The 27,121-nt window shown below is 45.2% G+C and overlaps 1 protein-coding gene and 1 long non-coding RNA gene across 7 annotated transcripts in view; both read left to right on the forward strand.

Moving 5' to 3' along the window:
• The first annotated feature begins 1,648 nt into the window (after positions 1-1,648).
• Positions 1,649-8,425, forward strand: LOC142828985 (uncharacterized). Its single transcript, XR_012903193.1, has 3 exons — positions 1,649-1,790; positions 6,281-6,366; positions 8,351-8,425. It is a non-coding gene; the product is annotated as an uncharacterized LOC142828985 (long non-coding RNA).
• Positions 8,426-18,483: 10,058 nt separating this feature from the next.
• Positions 18,484-27,121, forward strand: part of ACTN1 (actinin alpha 1) — a 160,060-nt gene continuing 151,422 nt past the window's right edge. For 5 of the 6 annotated variants that reach the window (XM_006130283.4, XM_006130285.4, XM_075927344.1 and 2 more), the window contains exon 1: positions 18,484-18,783. In XM_006130283.4, the coding sequence (XP_006130345.1) occupies positions 18,679-18,783 (105 nt within the window). In that variant the 5' untranslated portion in view covers positions 18,484-18,678. The remainder of the gene's footprint in view (positions 18,784-27,121) is intronic. The other variant, XM_006130284.4, reaches the window with a different exon arrangement.

A 27,121-nucleotide genomic window follows, 5' to 3' on the forward strand; every position in this document is an offset into this window, starting at 1 on the left:
CCACATCACCTCTCCCAGGTGCTTGCTCAGCAGACTCAGAAGTGTGTTGGTGATTCCATATAGATTTAAAATGGGCACCCCATGGAATTCAATGTAAACAAAATAGTCAGTGGAGCCCATGGGACTTTTTATATTAAATTCAGCTTATTTTAGTCTGCCCCCACATTTTCCAATATGTCTCAGATTCCTGTATCACAACACGCAGGCTAGTCATAGATAGCTGTAGAGGGAAACAAAAGGTTTTAACAGTTGGGTAGGGAGTAGCTCTGAGTTATGGACTTTGGCCATACTCTTTTTCCCTTGCCAAGCCCCCCCAGTGCCAAATTGCTGGGAGAGGGGGGACAATGTAGCACTGCTCCAGCTGCTCTACCACAGCAGAGAAGCCACCTTACGGCTTTCCTGGCGCCTATTTTCAGCCCCTTTATGCTACTCTTAGGGAGGAACTGCAAATTGGTCTTGTCAGCTAGATGCTACTGCTAAAACCATTGCTAATAACTAAATTGCCATCATCTGCACTATATTTACAAGTTAACGGTTTTCAGAGAGATGAATGAGGCAGGTTGCACCACTAGAAACCAATGAGTTGTGTTCTCTGTGGCCCCGACATATCAGTTATGCTTGGTTCTTGTATGTAAGGCTTCTCCACACTTGCTATTTTATAATAATGTGGTCCTAGGCTCAGGATCACAGTGCTGAAGCAAGGGGCTGAAGCCTTAGCAAATGCCACAGCTATAGAATTGCAGAATACATAGACCCTTCCCCAAGGTTGTTTTCTTCATGTGTGGCAGAACGCTGAGAGCAACAAACTCCCAACAGATAGAGAGCTAAACTATTACAAGTTTATTCAGGCATGATATGGTTTCTGGACACCCTTTAGTTTCACCTTTCCTTCTTTATTTTAAGACAGTGTCACTGCATATATCCAGCATGGCTTCATGCCAGTGGCGTAGTGAGGGGAGGGCGGAGGGGGCACTTGCCCCCGGATGCCACACTAGGGAGGCGCCAATTTAGTCCCCCTCCATTCTCCCTGTCATCCCTCGGCTCGCCTTCTCCTCCTCCGCCTGCCACTGACAGCTGGATCCACCTCTCCGCCCCCAGCCCAACCTTCCTCCATCTCTGCTGGTGGGTTATTGCGTGCAAAAGCCTGGCTCCAAACTGGAGGGGGCGGGGGAAGATGCAGTACAAGCTCCTCCCCCTTCTCCCAGGGTTGGGCTCAGCTGTGCACCAGGTTCGGGGTCCCACCACGCCACGGGGGTGCAAATTTTGCCTTTGCCCCCAGGTGCATAACACCCTCACTATGCCTCTGCTTCATGCATCCTGTGTCCAGAGTAGTGTAGGGAACTCTGCCTGCTTGTTGCCTAAGGCCATAGCAAGGGCCGGGCACCACAGCTTCCACAGACAGGTGTTTGCTGTACATGCAGAAGGCAGCACGTGCTGCTGCAGCGATTGAGCCAAGGCGGCTGGAGTGCTCAGAGAGGCAACAGAATCTCCAAAACTCTGTCCCTTGCCAACTTTGCATATTTCAGAGATTTCATGGCAGTTCAGTATGGAGCACTTGACTCTCCCGTTGCCTCTCCGAATTGCACAGACCACAGTCTGTGTTCTCTTACTCATATACCCCTTTACATTTTTATTTTCAGCGCAGCTTCTATTGGAGCATCAGTAGACGCACACAAAGCAGCTGAGCATTGTTCGGAAAACTTGACAGAGTCTGGGCACACAATGCAGCAAAGAGATGACGCTCTTGGTTTGAAACCTGTCAGCCTCCCACATTGCCTGCAGAACTGCAGGTATATAGCACATGAGCAGGGGCCAGGAAAACCCTCCTGAAGGCCGGTGTCTGAGAGATCAAGTGCTGGCTGGCTGGCCTCTGGGAAAAGGCTGCCGTTCTAATGATAAACCTGCATCTGGGGTTTTGTTGTTATTTTTGCCCCATTTCACCCTCCCCGTACAAAAGCTGTTTGTTTTCAGCCAGGATTTATTCACTTGTAGTTCATCTTCTGCTGTGAACCTGCAGTGCTGACACATGCAGGATGATGACGCACCATGAATGTTTGGCTGCGGGTGGTGCTGCTGCAAGCACAGCATTATGATGGACCACTGCAGGCTCAGGCAAAATAATGGGCTGTAAGGTTTCTGAGACACAAACTCTTTGTTCTGTGTATGTGCAGCACCTAGCACGATCACTGATCCATAACTGCGCTCCTGTGCACTACTCCGGGACAAACAAGAAGAAGAATGGGCTGGGTAGGGGAAAGTGTATCTGAACACAAAATAAGAGCAGGGGAACACACACAAAATTACCAGCTAATGGTTTCTCATCTACAGTATTGTTTGCGTATGAAATCCAGAGTTTACCCCTACAGTCAATCTGTCTTCCAGGCAGATAAAGAGAGAGAACTCCTAACATAGGACCCAAAAGAGACAGCGATAGCTCCCTGACTCAGGAGGGGGGGGAGATAGACGATACCTTGCCCTGGGCCAGTATATGTGAAGGAATTGGGACAGTGCATGTGGCCTAGGCAGAGAGCAGCTGCCAAATAACCTTTGATCCCCCTCCTATGTATTAGTGTCCGAAGGTCATTGAGGCTCAACTTGCCATTTTAATAGACTGAACCACACCCCTGAGTGATGTAGTTACACTAGCCAAACTCCTAGTGCACTGTGAGTGGTGGAGGTAGAGTAGAGACAAACACTGAGAAGGACTGATGGGTCTGAGCTAAGGATGTTAAGGTCTAGTTGACTATCTGATAAGCAAATGCTTATCAGATAGTCCATTTAACTAGTTGATTCCCTCCCCCCTTGCTGCTTCTGTTAGATAGAGGCAGCAAAGGGTGGGGGCAGAGATGGCACTGGAAAGCGTCAGCACCGTACAGCTGATCCCTGGCTCTGTGCAGAGCTGCCCCTTTGAAACACTGCCTTGGCATTTCAAAGCAGCAGCGCCACATGGAGCTGACCCCAGGCTCCATGCAGTGCTGCCCCTTTGAAACACCGTGGCAGCATTTCAAAGAGGCAGTGCCGCACAGAACCTGAGATCAGCTGTATGGTGCTGTCCCTTTGAAACGCCGCCACAGCGTTTCAAAGTAGCAGTGCCGCAGGGAGCCCAGGGTCAGCTGGGGACTCCCTAGCTGACCCCAGGCTCCCTGTGGCATTCCCCCCAATGGGTGCTCTTGTACATTTCGAAGGAGGAATGCGGAAGTGTCTATCAAGTGCCTGTGAACCCCTCCCCCCCTGCTCCAGCTGCTCTATTGCTGGGTAGGGTGGCCTGACATCACAAGGTGCAGAACCATGGTCAGTGCCTCAAAGACTGTGGGTAACAGGTAAAAATCAAATCTTTTCAAGGGAGGTTATGTGCTGCTTGTCCAATGAGTTGGAGGATGGGCTGCTGGGGTTTAGTTTGAGTCAAGTGAGTGTGTCTCTTCTCAGCTCTTGGGGACCTGAGTGCTATCCTCTTAGCCTTCACTGACTGTCTGTACACCTCATACCTGCTGGCCAGATGTCATTGTGACAAATGTCACCACTGAAATAAACAGTTTGTGCTAAGAAAGTTTGGTGACGGGGCGACTGTGAGGTACAACAGAGGAGGAAAGCAACATTTTGCATATTGACCCCTATTCTAATGTTGGCTGCATAGCAACAGAAAACAGCATCCTCCTTTACATTAGCAAAAGGGTTTTATGCAACTTATGTCCACAGAAAGATGCAGAAATATGGCTATGAATTCTGTAATTCCTCCATCTCCCCTATTAATGTATGTATACACAGCAGCTGGGAGTGTGCTTCCCAGCACAGGTAGATAGACACAGTAACTCTGACATATCCTTAATTACATGTATCTTCTGAGAGAGACAGTCAGGCACCTGGCCTATTATGTTAATTGTGGCATGGCACATGGGTATTTAACCTTATTGCCCTGACCAAATTCCAGTTTTACATTTTCCCTCCCTAAATGTCCCTTGTCACTGCATATGCTTCTGTGACCTTGTTGCTGTTGCTAACATGTTGTGTAGCGTTTCTACATGTTGTTAACCATGGCTGCTGCCTCCCATACCAGAGCTGGCTGTATTTCCATGGTGGGTGAAGTGATGGTTCTGTATATACATGTATTCATTTACCTCTATTCATACACACACGTGGGCTACGTCTACACTGGCATGATTTTCCGGAAATGCTTTTAACGGAAAAGTTTTCCGTTAAAAGCATTTTCGGAAAAGCGCGTCTAGATTGGCAAGATGCTTTTCCGGAAAAGCACTTTTCGCGATCGGGGCTTTTTTGCGGAAAAGAAATCTCTACTGTCTACACTGGCCCTTTTGCACAAAAGTCTTTCGAAAAAGACTTTTGCCCAAACGGGAGCCGCATAGTATTTCCGCAAAAGCACTGACAATCTTACATGAGATCGTCAGTGCTTTTGCGGAAATTCAAGCGGCCAGTGTAGACAGCTGGCAAGTTTTTCCGCAAAAGCAGCTGATTTTGCGGAAAAACTTGCCAGTCTAGACACAGCCAAAGTGTATTCATTAAGGCTGGTCTACATAACATACTCAACATAACCTCAGAAGCAAAGCAACACAAAGTTAAGCCATCTAAGAGCCATGTACATTGTGTTTCTCCAGCTAGAGAGAGATTAACTGGCTCCCTGACATCTCCCTCTTGAAAAAAACAGATGGCACAGGGCAGACTCTGGATCTATGTCCCCATCCATTTTACAGAATTTAATAATGAATAGCAGCAAGAGGGGGAATCCACAAGGTTTATAAGAGTGTATTTCACATGAGAGTTGAAAAGGGGTGGAGAGTTGAGGCAAGAAACCCTAATCACTTGCTTGTGTTGTGTTTAGATGCTGTTCTAACAAACAATAGTCAGGTGGATGTAGGTTTAACATGATTCTGCCGTGTAGATGGATGAAGCTATCTACGGGTACGTCTATACAGCAGTGTTATATCGGAATAACTGCCATTATTCCAAAATAACATAGTCCATATCTACACTACAAGCAGTTATTTCAACATAATGTCAAAATAATGTCATGCTGGAGAATTTCTTACTTCAGCTCCTGTAACCCTCATTTTACAAGGAGTAAGGGAAGTCAGAGGAAGAGTCGAGTTAAGCTACACAATTGACGTAGCTCAAGTTGCATAGCTATTTTGGCTTTAGTCCTGCTGTGTAGATGTGCCTTACCTGTCTGCATAGCTCTCTATGAAGGAGAGCATACTGCAATCCATTGCAGTGTGTGAAAAACATCATTTTCTGCCACTTGTGCCAACAATTGAGGTGGTATGGGACAGCTGCATTAGGGCTCTCTGGAAAATCTGGGCAAACACAGTTGAACAGCCTGCTAGATTTGGACAAGCCTGTGATGGTGACACACCGTTGTGCAAGGGAAATTGTAACCCTGTGGATGAACTGAAGTTGTATTGATAACAGAGGAGCCCATCAGCATGGTTATGTCGGAAGTGTAGATGGAACTAGCCAATGTGAGGTTCATAAAGAGGAGAAGAAGCCACAGTAGAGCACTAGCATATCTATGAACCAGTGGTCCACTGAGGTAAAGGAATATGAAGAAGAAGGAGACTTCCTCAGCAGAAATAAAGAATTTAGCTACATGCATGGGAAGCCATTCCCTGCTATGGCTGGAGTGAGAGTATAGGATAGTGTTGTATGCAAGGTGACAGAAGATGGGGAGTAGGGCTGGGATTTAGGGAAAGACATCTCTGTTGAAAACTGAATATGCACCCATCTGCTCCACCCAATGTTACTACTGCCATCTTTTCAAGGAGCCTGGACAAAACTTGCCTCTGAAGTCTCTCTTCTCAGTTACTCCATAAGCAGATAGGGGGTTGCTGCTAAGTGAGGCTGCAGAGAGCCCCTCACTCATCTAAGGGGCAGAGTCAGATTGTCTGGGTAACCTTTGCTGATTCAGATCGCAACTGGGAAACAACCTGTCTCCCCTGGCTGATAGTGCTGAGAAGGTAGCCCAGGGATTCTGCTTTTAATCTACTTTCTTCCAGGATATACAGAGCCTCTGCTGTACCTCCCTGGTATTCAGGCTGATGCTCTCTAGCCACACTGATGTCATTGCACAAATTTAGGGTTGACTGAGAACCATCTGAGATCCGTCCACTAGGTGGTTTTCACATTTGAACTCCACATTTGGAAGCGGATCTATAGTGTTACAATGACACTGGTGACTGAAATTCTTTGTGAGGACTAACTCCACTCCTAAGTTACAGTAATACCCAGTAAATCTAGGGAGGCTCAACTAAACCCTTTATTCTTCCAACAGCGCAGTTCATTGCAGAAGAGGTCTCTGGGTGAGCCCTTAGAAACCACATTTCTGTCTGACTGATGTGGGCATTAAGTGCTTTTTTGGTAAGTAGAGGCTTTTGACCTGTGCCTGCGGTCAAAATTTCCCTATCACTCTACTGTTTTCCTGTACCCTGAAAAATGGTGCTGTATATACCAACTTATAAAGTGCTTTGGGCTCCTTTGATATGAATGATGCTCTGTTGTTTTCACTATTGTGCAAATCTGAATACATGTAAAGTATTCTCCCCAAAGCTGCTTTTATGCACCTGAAAGACAAGGTGGGTGAGGTAATTGTATTGGACCAACTTCTTTGGTGAAAGAGACAAGCTTTTAAGCTACACAGATCTCTTCTTCCTATGTGCCCCTGAGGCATATATGTGGCAAAGCCTGTGAGATTTTCTCAAAAGCCTTTGGACAAAAGGCAAGTGCTATTTGAATAGAGCTTTGAATGTCCTTATGGATCAACAAAGCTCACCTGCGAGGCAGACAGGGATTCTTACAAAAAAAAAATCTAGATGCCCTTGGTTGAGCCCCAATGGGTGGCTCCCTCGTGGGTGTGTGTGTGTGTGTGTGTGTGTGTGTGTGTGTGTGTGTGTGTGTGTGTGAGAGCAACTCATTGCTAGTATTCCTAGCACAAGAGAATGAGCAACAAGCCATTCCCAAAAATATCCGTATGCCCTTGGCTTAGCTTCCTTCTTTTGTCTGTTGCTGACCAAAGAACTGGGTGCGTCCAGTCCTTTGCATGAGAGTGCTCTGCCTGTAGCACTGTGGGAAAAAAAGCTCATTCACTGGCCTGAGTAGGTTTCCCAGGCCAGGGCTGTACTCAGCCCCAGCAGGATGGGAATAACTCCCGTGGAAGTGCGTCTGTCTTGAGTGGAGAGACACTAAAAACGCAATGAAGCTCTCTCATGTCAGCCGCTTTGGGTGATCCCATCTAATCTCACAAGATGGGCGGTGGGTCACTCTGGGACTCTGTCCAAGGGGCTAAGTCAGAAGTACAAAATCGAAGGGTCCATCAGGGTTCGGAGGGGGGGGGGCGCGATCTGAGGGATGAATGTCAAGGAATTGCATGTGGGGGACCTGAGAGCAAGAAAGGATACTGGTATTTTAGGACCTTAGCTATTTTGCTGGATCTGGGCTACATTACTCTTAATTCACTCTTATATTAGATCATTCATAGAATAGTATGCTCCTGAGTGACACAAAGACCAATTCCTTTATTTAAATGGAAACATGGCATTATGAGTTTAAATTGAAATATGTTAATATAGCAGGCCCATGGAAACAAATACACTGTTCTCCCAGTCTACTCAATTTTGACTTTAAGTAACTATTAATATTGATTGGGTTTGGGTTGTGATTTGACAATCACATAAAAGGCATAATATAGGCCAGAGATCCATCTGCAAAAATGTGTATGAAGTTAAACATACCTTGGTACCCTCTTTTCCCAGGGTGCCAAGTTCAAGTCACAACTAACCAGTTATACCAGTGGCTGGTTAGTTAGCTCCCATTAGTCTATATCGAGCAAATACAGCAATGGATTAAACAGATGGGATCTCAGATATATTGTTTTATTATATACACTTATTTTTATTGAATTACATGTATTTCTAAGGCACCACATCACAGGTACACGGTGAGCCAGTTAAAAAGAACCAACCAACATAATGGGAATGGGGAACATATACTTTATGTCTCTGCAGCAGTTAACTCTGTTGTCACAGACAGCACCTGAAACATTATATGTTTGGGATATTATCTGCAAGTGTTAGGGCTCAAACCTATGAGGTGGTGAGCACCTCCTGGAAGATGTGGAGTACCCTCAACTCATTAATTTCAGCAGGAGATGAGGGCTCTCATCAACCTCTGAGAGTTATGTGGTAGAGCTACACCATCTGGGAGGTGCTGGGCCATTAAGTGAGGGAAAGAAATAAAACGAGGACCTAAGGACAGTTAAATACAAAGGAAGGTCTTTTGTCTGAAAACACTGTATTCAGCTCATCTCAAGGAATTTTTTAGAACCTGTTTTGTTTTGTTTCCCCAGATCTCAGTAAGTCAAACATCCTAAAGTTGGAAATCCTGACCTGATAAGTGAAGAATAAATAAAAGATGATTTTTTCATGGCATTTTTATTGTCTTTAATCCATCCTGTGAGATCCCAAAGATAAGCATTAAAGTCCCAGAGATAAGTGAAACAAAATGATCTGCAGCTGACAAACCAGAGCAGCATGTTACCAAACATTCATCAAATGCTTATGGAAAATAGATGTCCCTGTATTTATAAATTGAATTTATTTTGGGGCCTTCTCTGTGGAAGTGCTAATGATTCCCCTATTTTTCTCAGTGTAACTCTTCATTTTGCACTTTAGAAACTCAAAGAACAGTTGTCACCATCATCTTCCTTCCTACTGAGCTCATCAATCTCTCCGCAGAAATGATCTCACCTGACATTTTATAACAGCTTTAATTTCTGAAGCACTTTGGTTAAGATTTTTAAAAATGCCTAATAATTTGGGTTGCCTCAGTTCTGGGTTGTCCAGCTTGAGACACCTTGAGGGGGGCCTGATTTGAAAAGTGTGAGGAAAGTACATAACCTCTAAACATCAGGGCCATGTCTACACTATGGGGTTTTTCCGGGATATTGGAGGTATTCTGGGAAAACTCCGCCGCGTCCAGGGAACGTGTCTGCTCTTCTGCTTTTTTTTAATGAGGAAGAAGGGCTCTTCTGAAAGAGGAGGCTTTTCCGAAATTCAGCTTAGTGTAGTTTCTGAAAAAACTATTGGAAAAAGGTACACAAATTGCAGGGCGCAAGTTGTGTACCTTTTTCCAATACATCGGTTTAGTGTAGACATAGGTTTAGTCCCTTTAGTAAGCCTCTAGTTGGGCACCAAAAAGCGAGGTACCACAAATCTCTAGTTATGTCTGAAAATCTTGGACATTATGTACCACGTTAGCCACTCCCCAAGTGCAGCTGATTCTGGGGAGGAACATGACAACTGTTAAATAGTACAGAATAACTCTTTAATAATTATTTATGCGTTTATAATGTTCAAAAGTGTGCAGGTGCCTTGGAGTGCTGATAAAAAGACAGAGGCCTAAAGAGGGTATGTCTAATGTATGCTACATAGCAGTTTAAAACAAGTAGTGAAGAAGAATATAGCCAATTCAAACCTCCAAGAGAGAATTTTTGGAAGAAGATCATGCCAATGGGATTAAGGGTTCAATCCTGCAAGTTCCTGAGTGCTCCAACTCAGCAAAACTCTTACGTATATGGCTAATTTTAAGACAGTGAGTAGTACTGTTGACTTCAATATTTCAGTTGACTTGAATCAATATTTATCACCTGAAGATTCAAATTGAAAATGCAAAACGTAATATGTGGATGCAAGTGTGTGACTCATTAGCTGCCTTTATTCAACAGCTTTTAATTTAAGACCACCACTGAGTGGCCTCTTACTCTCCGCACTTCAAAGCTCCCATAGCCTTGCATGAAGTGCAGCTGTCACATCAGCTGGACTATTCTTGAACAAATGTAAAGTATTTTTAATAATAAGACTTAAGGATAATATGGAGCTCTTGTGTAGCAACTTCTCATTGCTGAGGATCTCAAATTATTTGACAAACAATAAGTTAAGCCTCACAGTACCTGTGTGAGGCCAATAAGAAGTATTATCCCCAGCTGACAGAGGAGAAAATGAAAATATGGAGAGGCTAAGTGACTCACTCACAATCATACTATGAGTTAGTGGTAGGGCCAGAGGAAAAAAATCTCAAAGCCCCAGTGTTAGGTCTACAATTAAAATTAAGGTTGACAGCTAAAGCACTATGGGGTGTGAAAAATTCATACCACTGAGTGGCTATTCTGACCTAACCACAGTGTAGTTGATGGAAGAATGCTTCCATTGACCTAAATACCATTCCTCTGGAGATGGTGTTCCTGCAGCAACAGAAACAATCCCTTTCCTCACATGAGACTACAAGCCTCTTTTGAAAGAGATCGTCTAGACAGCAACAACACTTTCGAAAAAGTGATCTGCTTTTTTGAAAGACAGCACTCAGGCAATCCGGAGGCTCTCTTTCAAAAAAGCCCTGTTCACGTTCAAGAATGCCTTTTTTTGAAAGAGCTCTTTTGAAAAAAGGTATTCTTCCTCGTAAATGAGGTTTACTGCTGTCAAAAAAACCGCCGCATTCTTTTGATTTAATTTTGAAAGAATGCAACAGCAGTCTAGACGCAGGTGACTTTTTTTCGAAAAAAGGCTACTTTTTTCGAAAAAACTGTGTAGTCTAGACATAGCCCATAGGCTGCATCTACATGTGGAATTATGTCGCCGTATCTATAGTGCTGCAGATGTGTTTCTACCATTCTGATAGTGTGTACATGACCATACTATCTGAGCATTAGACGCTGTTTCCTCTGCTTTAGCAGTGCTGGTGATTGAATAGGTGGCCTGCACCCTTCCCTCTGAGGGTATGTCTACACTGCATGCTTATTTTGAAATAAGATATTCTGGAATAGTTATTCTGAAATAGTTTATTTCAAAATAGCACGTCTACACTGCAGAGAAGCCTCAAAATTAGCCTGACGCAGGTTTCCCTAATGTAGATGTGCTATCTCAATTTAGAGCCCCACGAGGCACTGGGGAGGAATAACTTAGAATGACCCTGGTGAGGGGCTGTTTCAAAATAGCAGCAGTGGAACGTCTACACACACCTTATTTCAAAATAGCTATTTTGGAATAGGCGTTATTCCTCATAGAATGAGGATTAAAGATTTTGGAATAAGCTGTTATTCAAAATTATTTCAAAATAACAGAATGGCTGTGTAGATGCTTGCATTATTATTTTGAAATAACTCTAGTTATCTCGAAATAACAATGCAGTGTAGACGCACCCTGAGTCAGCACTGAAACAGTGATCCAGTTCCACGTCACTTTCAGAAGAGATGTCACATTGAGGTCCTGCCTGCTTGTATGCCTTAAAGATCCCATGGTGTTTTACATTAATGAGTAGTAGTGTTAGTCCCAGAATCCTGGACAGATTCCAATTTAAGTAATCCTGTTTTTTCTCCCTAAAAATTCTCCCTGCTGGTAGTTAGATTTAATATTCATCTTTTCTTTCCTTTCCTATGTTGATTTGTAGTGTTATTTTTAAAGAATTGCTGCATTCCATCAAAAAATGGCAACATCTCAAAGCTGGCAGATCATTGAAATTCCCTGTGACATACCTATCTTATTTGAAAAATATGGCTCATAACATACTTTACAATTACCAGGCACATTTTCATTTGTAGATCTCAAAGTAATTTACAAAAATGGGTACATACTCTCTGTTCCTTAATGCTGTCTGAAAACTGTACTATCGCAAACTCTTCCTAGGCCAAGGGAGTATTTTGGTGTGTAATGCCTGTGGACGAGCAATTTTAACAAGAACTGGAAAATTCCTTTCAGTTTCACAAAGTAGCCTTGGCTGGCTCTAAAACAACTGAGGAAAAGAGTTGCTGTTGCCATGTTTTTTTTTTCGTCAGCTTCATTGACGGAGAATCACGTCAAGTTTTCAAAGAGCAGCTGCTTCTTAAATATTTTACTATTCCTGTCTTTGAAAAACTGCCTTTTGCTGGATGATCCAAGTTCCAAATCTATCTGGTTTTAAAGTATTCTAGTATAATGTGATTTTGTTGGATAGAGAGAAGGACACTGAGACACACGGAACGCTTTGTAAAAAATGTTTTAAACAAGAAAATTTCAGGCTTTTCATTACTTATTTATGCAAAATTATCAGACAATGCTTCAGTTGTTAATGAAACTTAACCTTAAAAATGAGAAACATGAGGACTTTGGTTTATTTATTTACAAATATATATGGGAGTGTGTTTGCGACATTAAGTATAGAGATGCTCTTACTGCTCCATAATGTAACAACATAGAACTGTAAAGCAAAAATGGATCCTGGTCCTTCATCTCCAAAAACATAGGCCTCCAAAGTTGTGATTAAATGAAAATCTATGTTCACTATCTGATATAGAAATACCATTATGGTCTTTCTGGGCTCCAGCCAGCCAAGGGTCTCACAGATATTGGTCCCATTCCTCCTTGGTTGATCCTTGTATCCCTACAGAGCTCTGTTGACTTCACTGAGGTTCTGTGAAGATGCAGAGGGTCTATCTATCTAGACCCTCTTATAGGATCCAGGGCTGTCCCTAGGGGAGTGTAGACACTGGGCCAATCCTCCCTCTGCCCATGCTCTAGCCCACCTCTTCCCGCCCCCGTTCCACCCCGAAATCTCAGCCCTGCTCCACTTCCTTCTGCCCCGTTGCACTCCTTCCCTGAACTCCCTGCCATCACCAGTGACACAACTCAGGGGATTACCGGAGAGCCTGGCACAGGGCAGCAGCAGTTAGCCCCACCTATCCCCCGCACGCACTGCTCTGTTGGGAGCCACAGGAAAAGGAGTGATCCAGCATCCGGCTTCACCCCACCACTCATCTATCAGCCAGGTAACTTGCTTCACCACAGCTGTGGAAAGTGGAGTGACCTGGGCCCAGTCCACTCAGCTCTGCCACCTTGAGCCAGCAGTACTCTGCTTTAGTGTGGGCAACCCTGAACAGTCCTATGGATGGGACAGCTCTAACAGGATCAGAGCCATTGCTCCAGTTCTGCAAAAGGCTTATGGACATGCTAATCTTTAAAAACGTTCTTGAATGCTCTGCTGAATTGGGGACATAATGTGCAGTCTGGTCCCATTGATGTCACTGGCAAGAAAAATCTTCCATTGACATCAACAAGAGTAGTACTGAGGCCAAAACTAGCCCTCAAAAATAATTAATAACTTTAACTACAATTTATTTCCTTAGTATTTTCCACAGAGGTTTAACTATATTCAAAGTTTGAAGAGGAGAGTAACAGCTCACGTTGAGCCAGAGGGAGACAAAGCAACATTCATCATAAAAAGTTAAATCTACAGTAATTTCTTGGCTCAGATGCTCCAAATCTTTATGCAGATGCTTAACGTTATGCATGCCAATTGCCTCATAGAGTTAATGAGACTAGTCACTTGGTTAAAGTTAAGCCCATATGTGTTCCAGGACTGGGGCCTTAAGCTACAGAGTGCTGCACAAATTTTCTTCAGAGTTTGCAAAAAAATGTCCTGAGCAATTCTGAGTAAGGTCCTTCAACATAGTGGCAACTTTCCAAACCAAAATCAAAGGAAATTAAAAGAAGCTTCACACTGGAAGCTGGTTGCAATTATAATTATGGAGAGGCCCCTGCATCTTCATCATATAACATTAAAACTAAAAAAATTTAAACTTAATATGATTTTTAGCTAATAAGTTTGCATCTGTAAAGTTTGCAACCCAAACATTGTAGCAGTGCTAGTGGAACCAGGAAATTAAATAAGCAGAAATAACATTGTAACTGACTGACCTGACCAAGGTAAGGTTCCTATGCTGTGAATTCATACACACGCTTAATTTTATATTTGTCCTATTGAACTCGGCAAGACTTCAGACATGTTAGGGTAGTTTATGCCCAGTAAAGCAGCTTTTTACACTCCAACTGCAGAAGTGTACATGCAGCAAAGTGACTTTGTGCGCAGTAATTTGCAGTTGCAACACTAAAAAACCACCCCCACAAGAGGCATACAGCTTGCTATGCCGTGGCTACAATGCTGTGGTGCCAGTCAGGCCCATACGTAGGAATTTCTGTGGGGAGTGCGAGCTGTGGGAGGGGCTGGTGGCTGCTCCACCCGCGTCGGGTCTAGTCTCGCCCCCATCCTCTCTACGTGGGGAGGAAGGGGGAAATCAGCCCCACGCTTCCCCCGGCTGGGCAGAGCACGGAGGCAGGAGGCTGTGGCAGTGTGCCACCTCTGCTTTCCCCCACTTGGCCTGAGCATGGGGGAAGGAGGCTGGCAGTGCAACGCCTCTGCCTTTCTCACATGAGCTGGAATCAGCCCAATGGAAGACCATGAGGTAGGTAGGGGTGTGTGTGCGGGGGGCGGGGGGTTCGCACCCTTCGCACCCCCTGCATATGGGCCTGCAGTGTAGACACTGTGGTCTATTACAGTATTGTAATTGGCCTCTGCAGAGTAGCTCTACTGAAGTACTGTACCTGCTGCACTCTACTCCAAATAGCAAGGTTTTCTGAGATACCTAGACTTACACAAATCTGTAACCATCTTAAGGTCATCCCTTCCCCCATTCTCCAGGGTGCTGCTGTGTTTATTTGTTTGTGTCTCTCCTCCAGTGGTTGCTTAATAAAATAATTGTTTTGGTTTTAAAGCAATCTTTATTTCATCACCTGAAAGCAAAGATAGCCTTCCAAAGCAACAGGCAATTTTCCTAAATCATCACAGTGAATCATCCGTACCAATCACAATCACCTCCTAGCATTATGAGCAGTGAACTTATATAGCAACAAACATTAGTGGCCTTCAGTTTCAAATTGCTGTCCCAAAGTACCCCTGTTTCTTATAGCCCCACACTGTGCTCCTCCAATAGCCTTGGTCTCTGGCTGTTAAAATTCAGCTGCCGGCCACTAAGTGTCAGTGATCCAGCTCTGAGTGAAGAGTTCACCCTTCTCTTCACAAATATTATGGTGCATACAGCACATGGCAATAACCTTAGGAATATTGTCACCGGACAGGTCCAGATTCCCATATAAACAGCACCAGTGGGCCTTTAAATGTCCAAAAGCTCACTCCACAGTTGTCCTGCACCTGCTCAGACTGTTGCTGAACTGGTCCTTGCTGCTGCTCCCTGTGCATGGCTTCATAAGCCATGGCATTAAGGGGTAGGCAGGGTCTCCTAGGATCACAATGAGCATTCCCCTGCAATAATCTTCAGGTCCAGGAAGAAAGTCCGTTTGGAGCCTCTTGAATAGGCCAGTGTTTCACAAGATGCATGTATCATGCATCTTTCTGGACTTACCTGTGTTAATGTTCATGAAACACCATGGTGATCTACAAGCACCTCAAGACCCATGGAGAAATATCCCTTCCAATTAATGTACTCAGGTAGGTGGTTTGGTGCCAGAATTGGAATATGCATGTGCGATGGCGCGTTGGGGTTTTCCTGGCTCCTGCACCCCCGTAATGGCATGGACAGACTCCACCAGCCAGTAGAATAGAGGGAGTTTATTGCTTTTCCAGGATACACCACAGCACAGATGTAATCTGGTTACAGGGCAGGTCTAGGATGCCTCAGCCCCCCTTGAGATGGGGGAGTCTGGGCCCCTAAATCCCAGCCCATTGCCTAGGCTGCTTCCTCCATGATACCAGCCAAAAACCTAACTAACCCACTTCCAGCCCTGCCCCCAGCAAGGGCTCCACTTCCCTTCTTCCCATTGTTCCGCTCCCTGGGAGATGACTGGTCAGACAGGTTCTTAACCCCCTCGCATAATGACTCATCCCCCTGCCCTGCTGGGCCTTGCTGCAGCCAGCAGCCAGTGAAGGTCACTCACAACCCAAGCCTAGCAACCAGCAAGGTACCCACACTACATCACAGCATGCCACCTATCACCTCTCTGCAGTGAGGGAAGCTCATTTGTGCAAAGCTCTCTACACAGTCAAAATGAGTAGGAATGTTGTCCCTAGCCTCTGCTTGTCAGGGAGCTGGGAATGGGTGACAGGAGAGGGATCACGTGATGATTACCTGTTCTGTTCACTCCCTCTGGGGCATCTGGCATGGCCACTGTTGGAAGACAGGATACTGGGCTAGATGAACCTTTGGTCTCTCCCAGTATGGCCATTATTATGTTAAAGTCATGCACTTTTTCCAGAGTCACAGTCTTTCATAGCAGGATGTGATTAATGGCCATGTGCACTTCCATCCATATGAATCCAATGGCTGACCTTCTCACTCCAGACTGGTTAATGACTGATAGGGTGCAGTCAGAAGTAACCAGCTTCCACAAAGCAATTGCCACATGTTTCTCCAGTGACAGACAGTGCAGATCTCATTCTCGTGTCCTTTTGGGGTAGGGCTGGGGTGAGCTCACCACTCAGTTCCATGAAAATGGCTTTCCTCATCTGAAAGTTCTGCAGCCACGGCTTGTCTTCCCACACATGCATGAAGATATGATCCCAACAGTGCTTGCTTCCCAAGCCCAACAGTGGTATTCCACTGTGGTCAGCACCTCCGTGAATGCCACAAGTAATCTCATGTCATAGATACAGCACATGGCAAGAGTAATAGTGGACACCTCTTGCCTGTATTGTTTAAGGAATAACTCCCCTGCCACTCGTGACATGGTAGAGAAAGAAAGCAGAATATTGGTGAGAAGCAGAGTTCCCTCTAAGCTGAGTGGCTACACAGATGCTTAAATAAGCCTTGCATGGAGCCTCAGGGCTGCCCCGCATGGAGCTGCCATTGCTGGAGGAGAGCTCCTCTTTCTCAGCTGTGCCAGCTCTCTAGTGGGGCCAGGGAGAAACGCCTCTACCCTGGCTGTGGCAGCTCCCTACTGGGCCTGGAGGAGTGTACCTCTCCCCCCGGTTGCGGCAGCTCCGTGTTGTGGCCCGGGGAATGAGCTTGTTTCCTGGTCGTGGCAGTTCCCTGCCACTGCTGGGGAAGAGGCGCCTTCTCAAAGTTCTCCCCCTGCCATCCCCAGCAACGTGGACCTGCTGTAGCTGGGAGAGAGGCATCCATCCCCCAGCCCAACCAACCTCACTGGAGCTGCCACAGCCAGCAGAGGTGCCTCTCACCTGGCCCGTAGCTGCTGCGATGAGAGAGGACTCGGGTGATCCCTCTCTCACAGGGGAGCCTGTACCCTAAACCCCTCATCCCCAACCCCACCCCAGATCCTGCAGCCCCCCAGCCACAATATTCACCCTGCACCTCAACTCTCTTCCCCAGCACTGAGCCACCTTCTGCACCCCAAGCTGCTCACCCTAGCCCCACCCCAGAGCTTGCTCCTCCATCCAGAGCCCTCATCCCCCCTAACCCAGGGCCCTCTCCAACACCCCATGCCCCTTGGCCCCACTCCTGCCACCGATTGTCCATGTGAAGAATGAATTTTATTATGTGCATCTATATGAAGGTAATGTTACACATCATCCCCATATTGGTGCACATGACAAATTCCCCACAAAGACATAAACAATTAGAGGGAATATTGGCCATTCCTGCAGACCAATAAGGCAGACAGCGCAGTACACAAACCTTGAAAGATGGTGATAAATACAGACAGAAGCACAAGGATTGCTAGGATGGGAAGCAATGCATCCTGGGGTATTGAGATAAGACCCAGAATGCCCCATGACACCCCCGCCCTCCCGTCTTCCCACAACACTTCGTTTCAGACGAGGAAGAGATGCCCAGAGTGCAGTGTGCTGGATGCAAGTACCTCAAGCAGCTGACAGCATGAAGGCACAACAGAGGTTTCCCTTCAGCATTCTCTGAGCGGTGATGTACCTTTACTGCAAAGAACCTTACCAGTGTGGACAACACCCTGCGGAATATGCAAGGATTTGCTAGATCCTGGCTTAAATAAAGTTCATTCCTACTGACAATTCAATAAGATGTTTACCTCCCACCCCCCCAGGTTTTAATAAAGGGTCAAGGTTAGGGTTTTCTAGTAATCCAGGCAAGGACTATTTGTTTAAATAGTGCATATTGTTAACCCAACACTGTTTCTTTACCACTGACCTAGACTCTGCAGAAATGTGCTTAGTAAAATATGAATGAGGCGATAATACATCAAATATAATAGTATGTGGTAATGTTGTAGCCACGATGGTGCCAGGATATTAGAAAGAAGGGGCAGACAAGGTAATACAAGAAAAGTTGGTCCAATAACAGGTATTTTCTCAGCCACCTTGTCCCTCCCTCCATTAGCAGACATACTTGGTGGCTGCTGCATTTTCTGCAGTGCACAACAGGGATCTCCCTGGGTTTAAAGAATGCAGATTATCTGTTCAGTAGCTTCTGATGTTACTAGAAAGCCCCCAAGGTAAGGGCAGAGTCATCAAACTGAGTCGAAGGCAGATTAAACTCAGATGTCGCGAGTGAGGGGGGAGAAGGTTGGTGAACCAGTCTTAAATCAACCTATATCAGCTGCTGAAAGCCCTGACTGACACAAGAGGGCCTCAATGAGAGCGATGCTACCTTGAAAAAACGAACTTTTGGCAACTCCTGCCAGCCAATGGGATTAAGCAGGAGGCAGGGCTCTGGGCCCCACGCCGCCCCCTTCCCTTCGGTGTGTGCAAAGACTAGGTTGAGCTCCGGGGTAAGTGGAGCTGCCGCGCGCTGCCACCTCGTCTCTCTCTCTCTCTCTGCCTGTGCCTCAGCAGGGAGCTCTCGAGACCGCCGGGGAGCGCGAGCGGTGGCAGCAGCAGCAGGGGAGGAAAAACAAAAGCAGAGCGCAGGACACACGCGCCACCATGGATCATTATGACTCGCAGCAAACCAATGACTACATGCAGCCGGAGGACGACTGGGATAGGGACATGCTTTTGGATCCAGCCTGGGAAAAACAGCAGAGAAAGGTAAATCCCTCCCCTGCCTTCCCACCCCCACCTCATCCCTTTCCCTCCCCCCCCCCCCCAGCATCCTAGTAGAGATCCTGGAGCAGGGGGTGGGGTGGCATTAGGAGAGGCTGCAGTAGCTCCATTAGAGAGGAGTGTTGTGTTACAGGCATGGAGCAGGATGGGGGTGGGGGAACATTTCCTTGGATTTGCTGGAGCTGCAGCCGGTGAGGCTGTGCGGCTACCTTCGCACGGTCCCTATGCAACGCTGGGGGTGTTTCCCACGTTTGCTGAAGGCCCAGGGCAGAGAGCTGGTCTGGGGACTAGCTGGATCCCCGCACTCCCCTCTCATTTTATTTCACTAAACAACGTAGCCTCGTCGGAAGCAGAGCGGTGGGGGTGGGACGGGCTGTGCAATTCAGCCTAATTTTGGATTTGTGTGTGCATACGCGACCGCCCGTTTCCTCCTTCCTCCGATGGCTCCCCTCTGGCCGGTGGTTGCAATGGAGCTGGAGTCGCCGCTCCGCTCTGCCCAGGACCTGTTGAGAGGCCGGGCTCGAAGAGCGCAGCGGAGCGCGCGGCCCGGGCTTGTCTCTGAGCTGCAGCGAGGCGCGGGGCTCAGCCCAGGTGCGGCTTGGGGGCTCCCCCGGGGTGCGGGTGACAGGCCTGCGGGGCTGGCTCGGCCGCGTGCTGCCTCCCCTACCTGCGCGGGAGGGGCAGCAGCGCCACCTGTGCGGGGCAGCGGGGAGCTGAAGACGTGGAGGGAGCCGCGGGATCGCCCCGCGCAGCGGCGCCGAAGTTCCTCCCCCCAACGCAACAGCTGTCAGTGCCCGCAGCCCCGGCTCTGTCCCGTCGCGTTCACCCCTCGCTCTCCCTGCGTCCCAGCGGGAGGGGGCTGCCTCGGGCTCCCGCCTTGCCGCCGCCGCTGCTCTGCGGGGAAGGGAGGGCTGTGCAGGTTCACGTGTGTCTGCTCGGAAGCGTCACGCCCATGGCACCGCTCTTCCTCGCAGCCCCTGCCGTGCCCCCGGAGAACAATGGCAACGCCGGGGGCGCTCTCCTTGGAGGCAGCAGACGCCGATCCAGCAGGAAATCAGAAAGTGAATGGGAAATTGGCTCCGAAAGTTCCCCAGGCTTAGGTTCTCCTTCAGCGGCAGCTGCCCTGTACAGCGGAACAGGAGCACTGCAGCTACCGGGGAGATCCGAGAGCCTGACTAGCAATCTGCTGTTAATAAATTGCCCGTGTATTCCCAACACCTTATTCTCCCTTTTTTTTGAATGGTCCTCAACTCCATGTGATCACAAGCGGCTTGATGGCTCACTTCTCATTTGAATGGTGTGGTTTAGGGTTGGGCTTGTGCAGATCTTATGTCCAAAAATGGTAACATTCGTCCCTTTTTTAAACTTGGAGGGGAGGGGGAGTTTAGGAGGAGTCCTAGCTTCTATTTCTTTTTCTCTTTTTAAGCCAAAGGCATCCTGTATTAGATCACTCTGGAATCCTAATCCCTGAAACATTTCCCTTTTAGTCACTTTATCAGACAATAATTTTTTTTAAAGTATGGCAGAGCACATCCTACAACTGTCAAGTCACTAGAATGAATCACGTATTAATTTTATGCTTGCAGTTTGTATCACATCTTGCCATGCCTGAATTCTGAATAGAAAATGTCATTACTTTTTGTGTCCCAGGCAATGGACAGAGATGTTGCAGACTGGAGGGGTATAACTGGACTTTTAAAAATGATTTGGCTCCATGTATTTGGGAGTAACTGTGGCTGTGTGTACTAATGAGGATTATTTGTTTGTTTTCTCCCCCTTCCCATACTTTATAGTTAACTGAAATGGTGGATTCAGAAAGTTTCAATTGGAGACTGATGAGTTAATAAGAAGTGATAACTATGGAGCTCCTGCCATTGGTTTCTTAGCTTGAAAAGGTTGCCTGGGGAGGATACAAAGCATGAGACCTAAAACATACAAATGAGGGTGCTTACCTGAGAACAGAGTTCATGGTAGGTGAGCATGTGTATCAACCAAGGGGAAAGAAAGGGACACTTTAATTTCTAGTCCATAGTGTGAGAGTGCTAAATTGGAGGTTATTTCTTTATTTTGCTCATGACTAATTTCAAAGAATTGTCTGTCATAAATTTTAATTCATACCCAGATATTAGGAAGCTGAAGCTGGTAAGATCAAATATGGCCTAGTGGAGCCCAGACGTTGCCTTTGGAGAGTAAGGTGATCGGTTTTGCTTGAGGAACTGTGCATTATTTCTCCTGCTTTTGTGATAGAAGTAGGGATGTAAAATTTTGATTATTTCGCTAATTGAATAGTTGATGCAATTTGCATCGACTTTTTGATTAGTCAGTAAGGGCACTTCTGCCTGAGCACAAGGCCAACAGGGGACTCAAGCTGGCCCCGTGCTCCCCACAACGTTTCAAACGGCAGTGCTGCATGGAGCCTGGGGTTAGGGTTAACCCTAACCTTGGGCTCCCCGCAGTGTTGGTGCTTTGACAATGCCATATGCCATCTGGGCTCCCAACTGGCCCTGGGCTGCACGCGGCATTTCAAAGTGGCAGCACCATGTGGAACCCAGGGTCTGGCCCCAGGATCCACATGGTGCTGCCACTATGAAGCAACCCCTTCCCTTCCCCTCCCCTTGCTGCCTCTGTTTGACAGAGGCAGCATGGGGGGGAAGCAACCAGTCGACTAGTCTTTCGACTATCTGATAAGTGTTTTGCTTATTGGATAGTTGATTAGTCGTTCACATCGCTAGACAGAAAGGCTGTAGATGTTTGTGTGTTACTCTCTTTTGGGAGATGGGGTTGTGATACGGATCCCTTCCTCCCAATGTTATATAACCAAAGATATTCTCTTCCACAGAGGGATATAGGATTCTAATCTCATTGTGAGATATCATATTCTGGTTTTCATAGAACCATAGAGCTGGAGTTTTCTCTGTGTGTAATCAGGGATCAGATGGAGTAGAAATTTCCTGTGCTCTTACCACAAAATAAACTGTGCATCACTGAATTGAGTTGCTATTTACAGTATAATGTGCAGATGTTCAAAATGTGATCTTTTGGGCTGTCTGGTGACCCCTCAGGGGGCCTGAATATATACCCCTGTACTCTTTGGACTTGGCTCCTTCTTCATTAAGGAGGAAGTGGTGGTATTTCTCAAGTACTGCTAAATTGTGTCACCAAAGAGTACATCTTTGCAACAGCTGGGAGCAGAGCTAGAGTGCTGAGCATAGCAGCGTGGGCACTGTAAATCCCACCTGACTCCCTGGTTGTGTGTACTTCCTGCATCTAGCCTGAGCCACTACCCATGCTGCTGCAGCTACACTGCTATCTTCAGTGCACTAGCTTGAGCAGAGCTAGCCTGGATATGTTGAGTCAAGCTGGCAGTTACATCTTCCAGTTGCTGTGTAGATGTGCCCAAAATGAGACTCACCTTAAACTGTTCAAGGAATGAAATATTTCATCATGTTGATTATAGTCATCCCTGGACACGTGAGTTGTCATTACAATGGGGTAGTTCACACCTACTTTTGCAGACCCTTGTCTGTACCAGATATGCTTGGTTCACACATCTAAGGTTTTTTTTTTCACAGCCACAATAGTGTTGCTGCTACATTTTTCTCCAGAATCTCAGCTTGCTATAAAGATAGTAGATACAGAGAAAAGCCTGTATAGTATATGAGTGCATACCAGCTGAGTTGTTTAATGTATAATATGTTTTTATGTATAATACTGTTTGTATAGTCAGCATTTAGAATTTATTGTCAGTGTTTCCATTATGTGAATAGGGTTGATAGTGCTCTTCTCTGGATGAAGGAAGAGGTGCTTCCATCTTAACACTCTGAACTGGTGTAAGATTGAGGGACTCTGCTTCAACTGTTGGAAACAGACTTCCTACCACCAGGTAGAGCACTACTGAAAATGTCTATAACTATAGACTCGGCTGCCCCCTGAAACTTCTATAATATTGCAGTGGTTCTCAACCTTTACAGGCTACTGTAATCCTTTCAAGAATCTGATCTGTCTTGGGTACCCCCAAGTTTCACTCACTTAAAAACTATTTGCTAACAAAATCAGACCTAAAAAGACAAAAGTCACAGGATGCTCTTACTGAAAAATTGCTTACTTTCTCACTTTTACTATGTAATTATAAAATCAATTGGAATGTAAATATTATACTTACATTTCTGTGTGTGTGTGTGTGTGTGTGTGTGTGTGTATGTATATATAGAACTGTATAAACAAGTCATTGTGTACAATATTAGTTCGTAAATGCCTTCACTGTGCTTTTTATGTAGCATGTTGTAAAACTAGGGAAATATTTGGTTAAGCTGATGTACACCCCGAAGACCTCTGTGAACCCCTAAGGGTGTGCATACCCTGATTGAACTCCAATGCTGTATAATTCAAACTAAGCCCTGGATTTGCACAGTTGTAACTAATTGAAACATTGTCAACTGTGGTATTGACACACACACAAGAGTAGAATCCCTTTGCTGGGCTGGCTCAGCAGAGCTAACAAGTAAAAAGTAGTAAGAATTTAGATCTGCTGATCTGCTGTAGTAAAAATTTAGATCTGCTGAGTAACTGACTCTGAATACTAGGCAGATCTGCACCCAGTGTGTAAGGAGACATCTGTATAAAGCTAATCTTCAGGTAGCTTTCCCACATTCCATGTGCTTGTATTTCCTCTTCTGTACAATGGGACTGATGTTAGTATCCCTCACAGGTGCATAGTGAAATTGGGATTAATGCCTCCTATAAATCACTTCAAGCTCTGGGGAGAAAAAGCACACTCTCAAGAAGCCCTTATGATAGTAGGTGTTTTTTAACCTGATATCTGCAAGATGTCTTGGCTCCCTCACATCTTCCTATTCTCCCCTTTCTAACTCCATTGAGTAACTCTCTATAAGTGCTTGGTAGGTGGGAAGCATGAAATTGCCAGTTTAGAATACAGGGGGCACTGCCATTGCTTGGAAAACCCAGCAGCATAAGGTTTCTGTAAGAGGCTTTTTGGGCTGCCATGCCTTCAGAAAGGTTTTTAAGAGGCTTTTGAGAGCTCATCTCAGTAGCGATATTCACTTAAGGAGGTGGAAAATAATGAACAGAACAAATTCTGTTCAATCTGTCTTTTAATAGGCTTCTGCAGGGCCCTTTTGTACCACAGCAGGAGTCCCTTGTGGGGATTAAAGCTCTTTCCCTTGAAGTTGCAGACTCTGGTCAAATTTTTCATTTAGAAGAAACTATCATCTGTTATACTCTCCCCATTATTCTGAAGAAAATACAGGCAATGTGCTTCCCAAAATGCTTGCCGGGTGCAAGCAGACGGATCCTGCTATTTCTCCTTGTTACCCTGTGAAACTTATTGCAAGACACTGTCAGAAGATTACTCTGAGTGCTCTCATTACTGCAGGTTGTTGGGAAATCTGTGTGCTCTTGTAAGATATGCCAATTAATGCCATCCTGTGGGCATTTGCTAGTTTTGAAATATTATGAATAACAAATTGTCAAAGCTGCCATGAAATAGAACTTCACAGTCCACAAGAAATTTCCGCCTTCTGATCAGAAGAATCCGGGGGCCAAAGGTCAATGAAGAGACACCTACTGACTTTGCTGCGGGCTAGATCGGGCCTGGAGTGAATAGATGAACTCCTTGCAGATCAGCAAGTTTGGTCTTCATCTGACTGGTGATGGGAGCAAAGTCCATGATGAAGACAGCAAATCCCCAGTGAGAACACCAGCCCCTGAGGACGCAGGGGAGATTAAAGCTAAAAGTTTTATGGGGCTAGTGACTTTTGCAGTGGCTTCTTCTGAAATACCATGGATCTGACTCTTGGTATGCTGAGTACTTGGCACTGCTGAAAATCAGTTTGTTGTATTTTGAAACTTTTCTGTCTAATTTCAGACAATGACCAGTGTCTATAAATAAATTGCCCAAGGTTACAGAACTGAGAAGAAAAATCTCCTGATTCCCAGCCTGGTATGCCAATGACAGTACCATGCTCCATTTCTGACCAGACCGCTACTATCTTGACAAAATGATGCAGACTATGGTGAAGAATCTATTTGTAATGGGCGATCAGAAATGAAAAACATACAGAAGTTGTGGGTTTGTTGTTGCTGGGTTTTTTTGTCTACTTGTAAGGGATTATAGAAAGATTATTCTAAAATCTTGATTAATGTAAATGATTCAAACCCTTAATTGTTAGTGGGGAGGGGGAAAACTTTACCTGTTTTTCCTAGTTGTTATCATACAGAACTTCCTACTGGGGAAACTAGAATAAAATATACTTCTTGCTGAGAAATCTAAAATCTCCAGATTTTTGGAATTAGTGGAACAGTGACAGCAATAATTAAACTGTGCTGAATGCTTCCTGTTTATAGGTAAATATTGACTAAATACAGAATCTATAAATTACTGAAATTATCTGTTAGAAATGGCACCAGCCCAGTAACTGGTAATCCTCTGAGGCAAGCAAGCAGTGTAAAATATGCCATATCTAAAGAGAGAGAAAGAAATGGTGGCTTGTTTCCCCAGGAAAGCTGTGGAATGTGTGCTGTCTCGGTTCATTCAGTCCAGTCCCATGCAAGTTGGTCCAATAAAAGATATTACCTCACTCACCTTATTGTTTTAGTTCTTTAAAGACATTTAACTCAAAAGTGTCCCTTAAGTGTTGCTGCAGAAGATGGATAAGTCACTGGCTTTGTAAGGCAATTATTCATTGTAGAGCAGTGGTTCACTTTCCCTTTTTAGGATTTTATTTTTTATTACAATGAATAATAATGTTCTTGGTAACCTTTTTGAATGGTGAGATGAGTGAGGCATTTTGTCCTTGTAGTGACTCCTTCATCCACGCAGTAGGTTGTTAGTGGAAGAGCTAGGAAGAAGGTAGGGATGGACAAGAAAATGATCTGTGCAGATGTTTGAGGGATGGTATGGAAGTGTGGACAGCAATTTAAAAATACAAGATTTAATGGACTGGATCAGACCATCTGTCCACCTTGTTGGAGATCAATCCTCTACAGGAGAGGGGTGAACACCCAAAAAGAAGCAAGTTGTTAGTTCAGTGGCACGAATATGTGCTTCTGTGGAATTCCTTCTCGACTGTTGCAGGCAACCAGTTTAAATTCTTGGATTAGTGATAATCCAACAACCATCTTACTGTACATCACTACACAAGGCAAAGGTGATAACATTAACAAGCCTCCCTAACATCATTACTGATTTTCAGACTAACTTGGTGTGTACGAGTTGTGCTCCCTGCTAGCTCAATAAAGTGCAGAAATTGATAAACTGTCCAGCAAATTGTATAAACACTTTTTAGGCTATTTAGTGAGAATTAAAAAAAAAAAAAGTTGTAGAAATTAAATGTAGCTAGATTACAGGTTTGGGAGTACGAGTCTAACAGTAATAATAAAATAGCTAGGATTAGAAGAACAGTTGGCTCAGATGAAATTTAGATCTATTGTGTCTTAATTAGAGCTCACAAGATTTTTTTTTTTTTTTAATGTTTTGACCATTAGATCACCACAGTAGAAATTCAGTAATGGAGGTGGGAGGGTACAGCTGTTTTTTGTCCTAGGCAGTTTGAATCAGTGTCTCTCTGCATGTGATGTGCAACTAGCTTTGCAGCCTTACATGTAGTACACTTTATATTTTGGAGGTTGTAAGCCATCTTTACTAATGAGGATGTGGGATTGTGTATTATTTATTGCAATATCTTTGAAATTTACCCATGAACTTGGCTTGAAGTCCTTCTGGTTGGTGACACACGCTTTAGTGACAGAGATGGCAAAGGCTGACTCAGCTTTGCTTGACAAGGATTGGGAGCTGTCACTAAATTTTGTTTTTTAAACCTAATGCATCCATTGTCATGTGGGGGAAAAAAATCCATCTAACACCTTAAGACAGTGAAATAAGTACCCACCTGCAGTGTTCCCCTAAGCTCGGCATTTGCGCAACTGGTTAGAGATTCAGATGCCACCCAGCTGATTAGCAGAGTGCCCACAGCTAGGTTTTGTTTCTACTGGTGGTGCACATTGGCACATGCTTCTGTGCATGCTTCATTCCACATATGAATGGACAAAATCCACACATGGAGAAAAAAGATTACAAGAAACATTTCCCACTTTCATCCTCTCCTCCTTCCCCACCAAAATATAGGGCAATTAAGGAAAGACCTGAGTTTGTGTATGTGTAAAATCTACCATATATTTGAGAATTTGTCTGTCCATTTGTTTACAAATTTCTCCTAAATGGTAAGAGCAGGACCACCAAATTCAATATACGGCTTACTCTTAAAGCAAGGTAAGGGTTTGGTTGTGCCAGGAAAATGGGATGTGT

This window comes from Pelodiscus sinensis, chromosome 4, assembly GCF_049634645.1.
Source record: "Pelodiscus sinensis isolate JC-2024 chromosome 4, ASM4963464v1, whole genome shotgun sequence".
Lineage (NCBI taxonomy): Eukaryota > Metazoa > Chordata > Testudines > Trionychidae > Pelodiscus > Pelodiscus sinensis.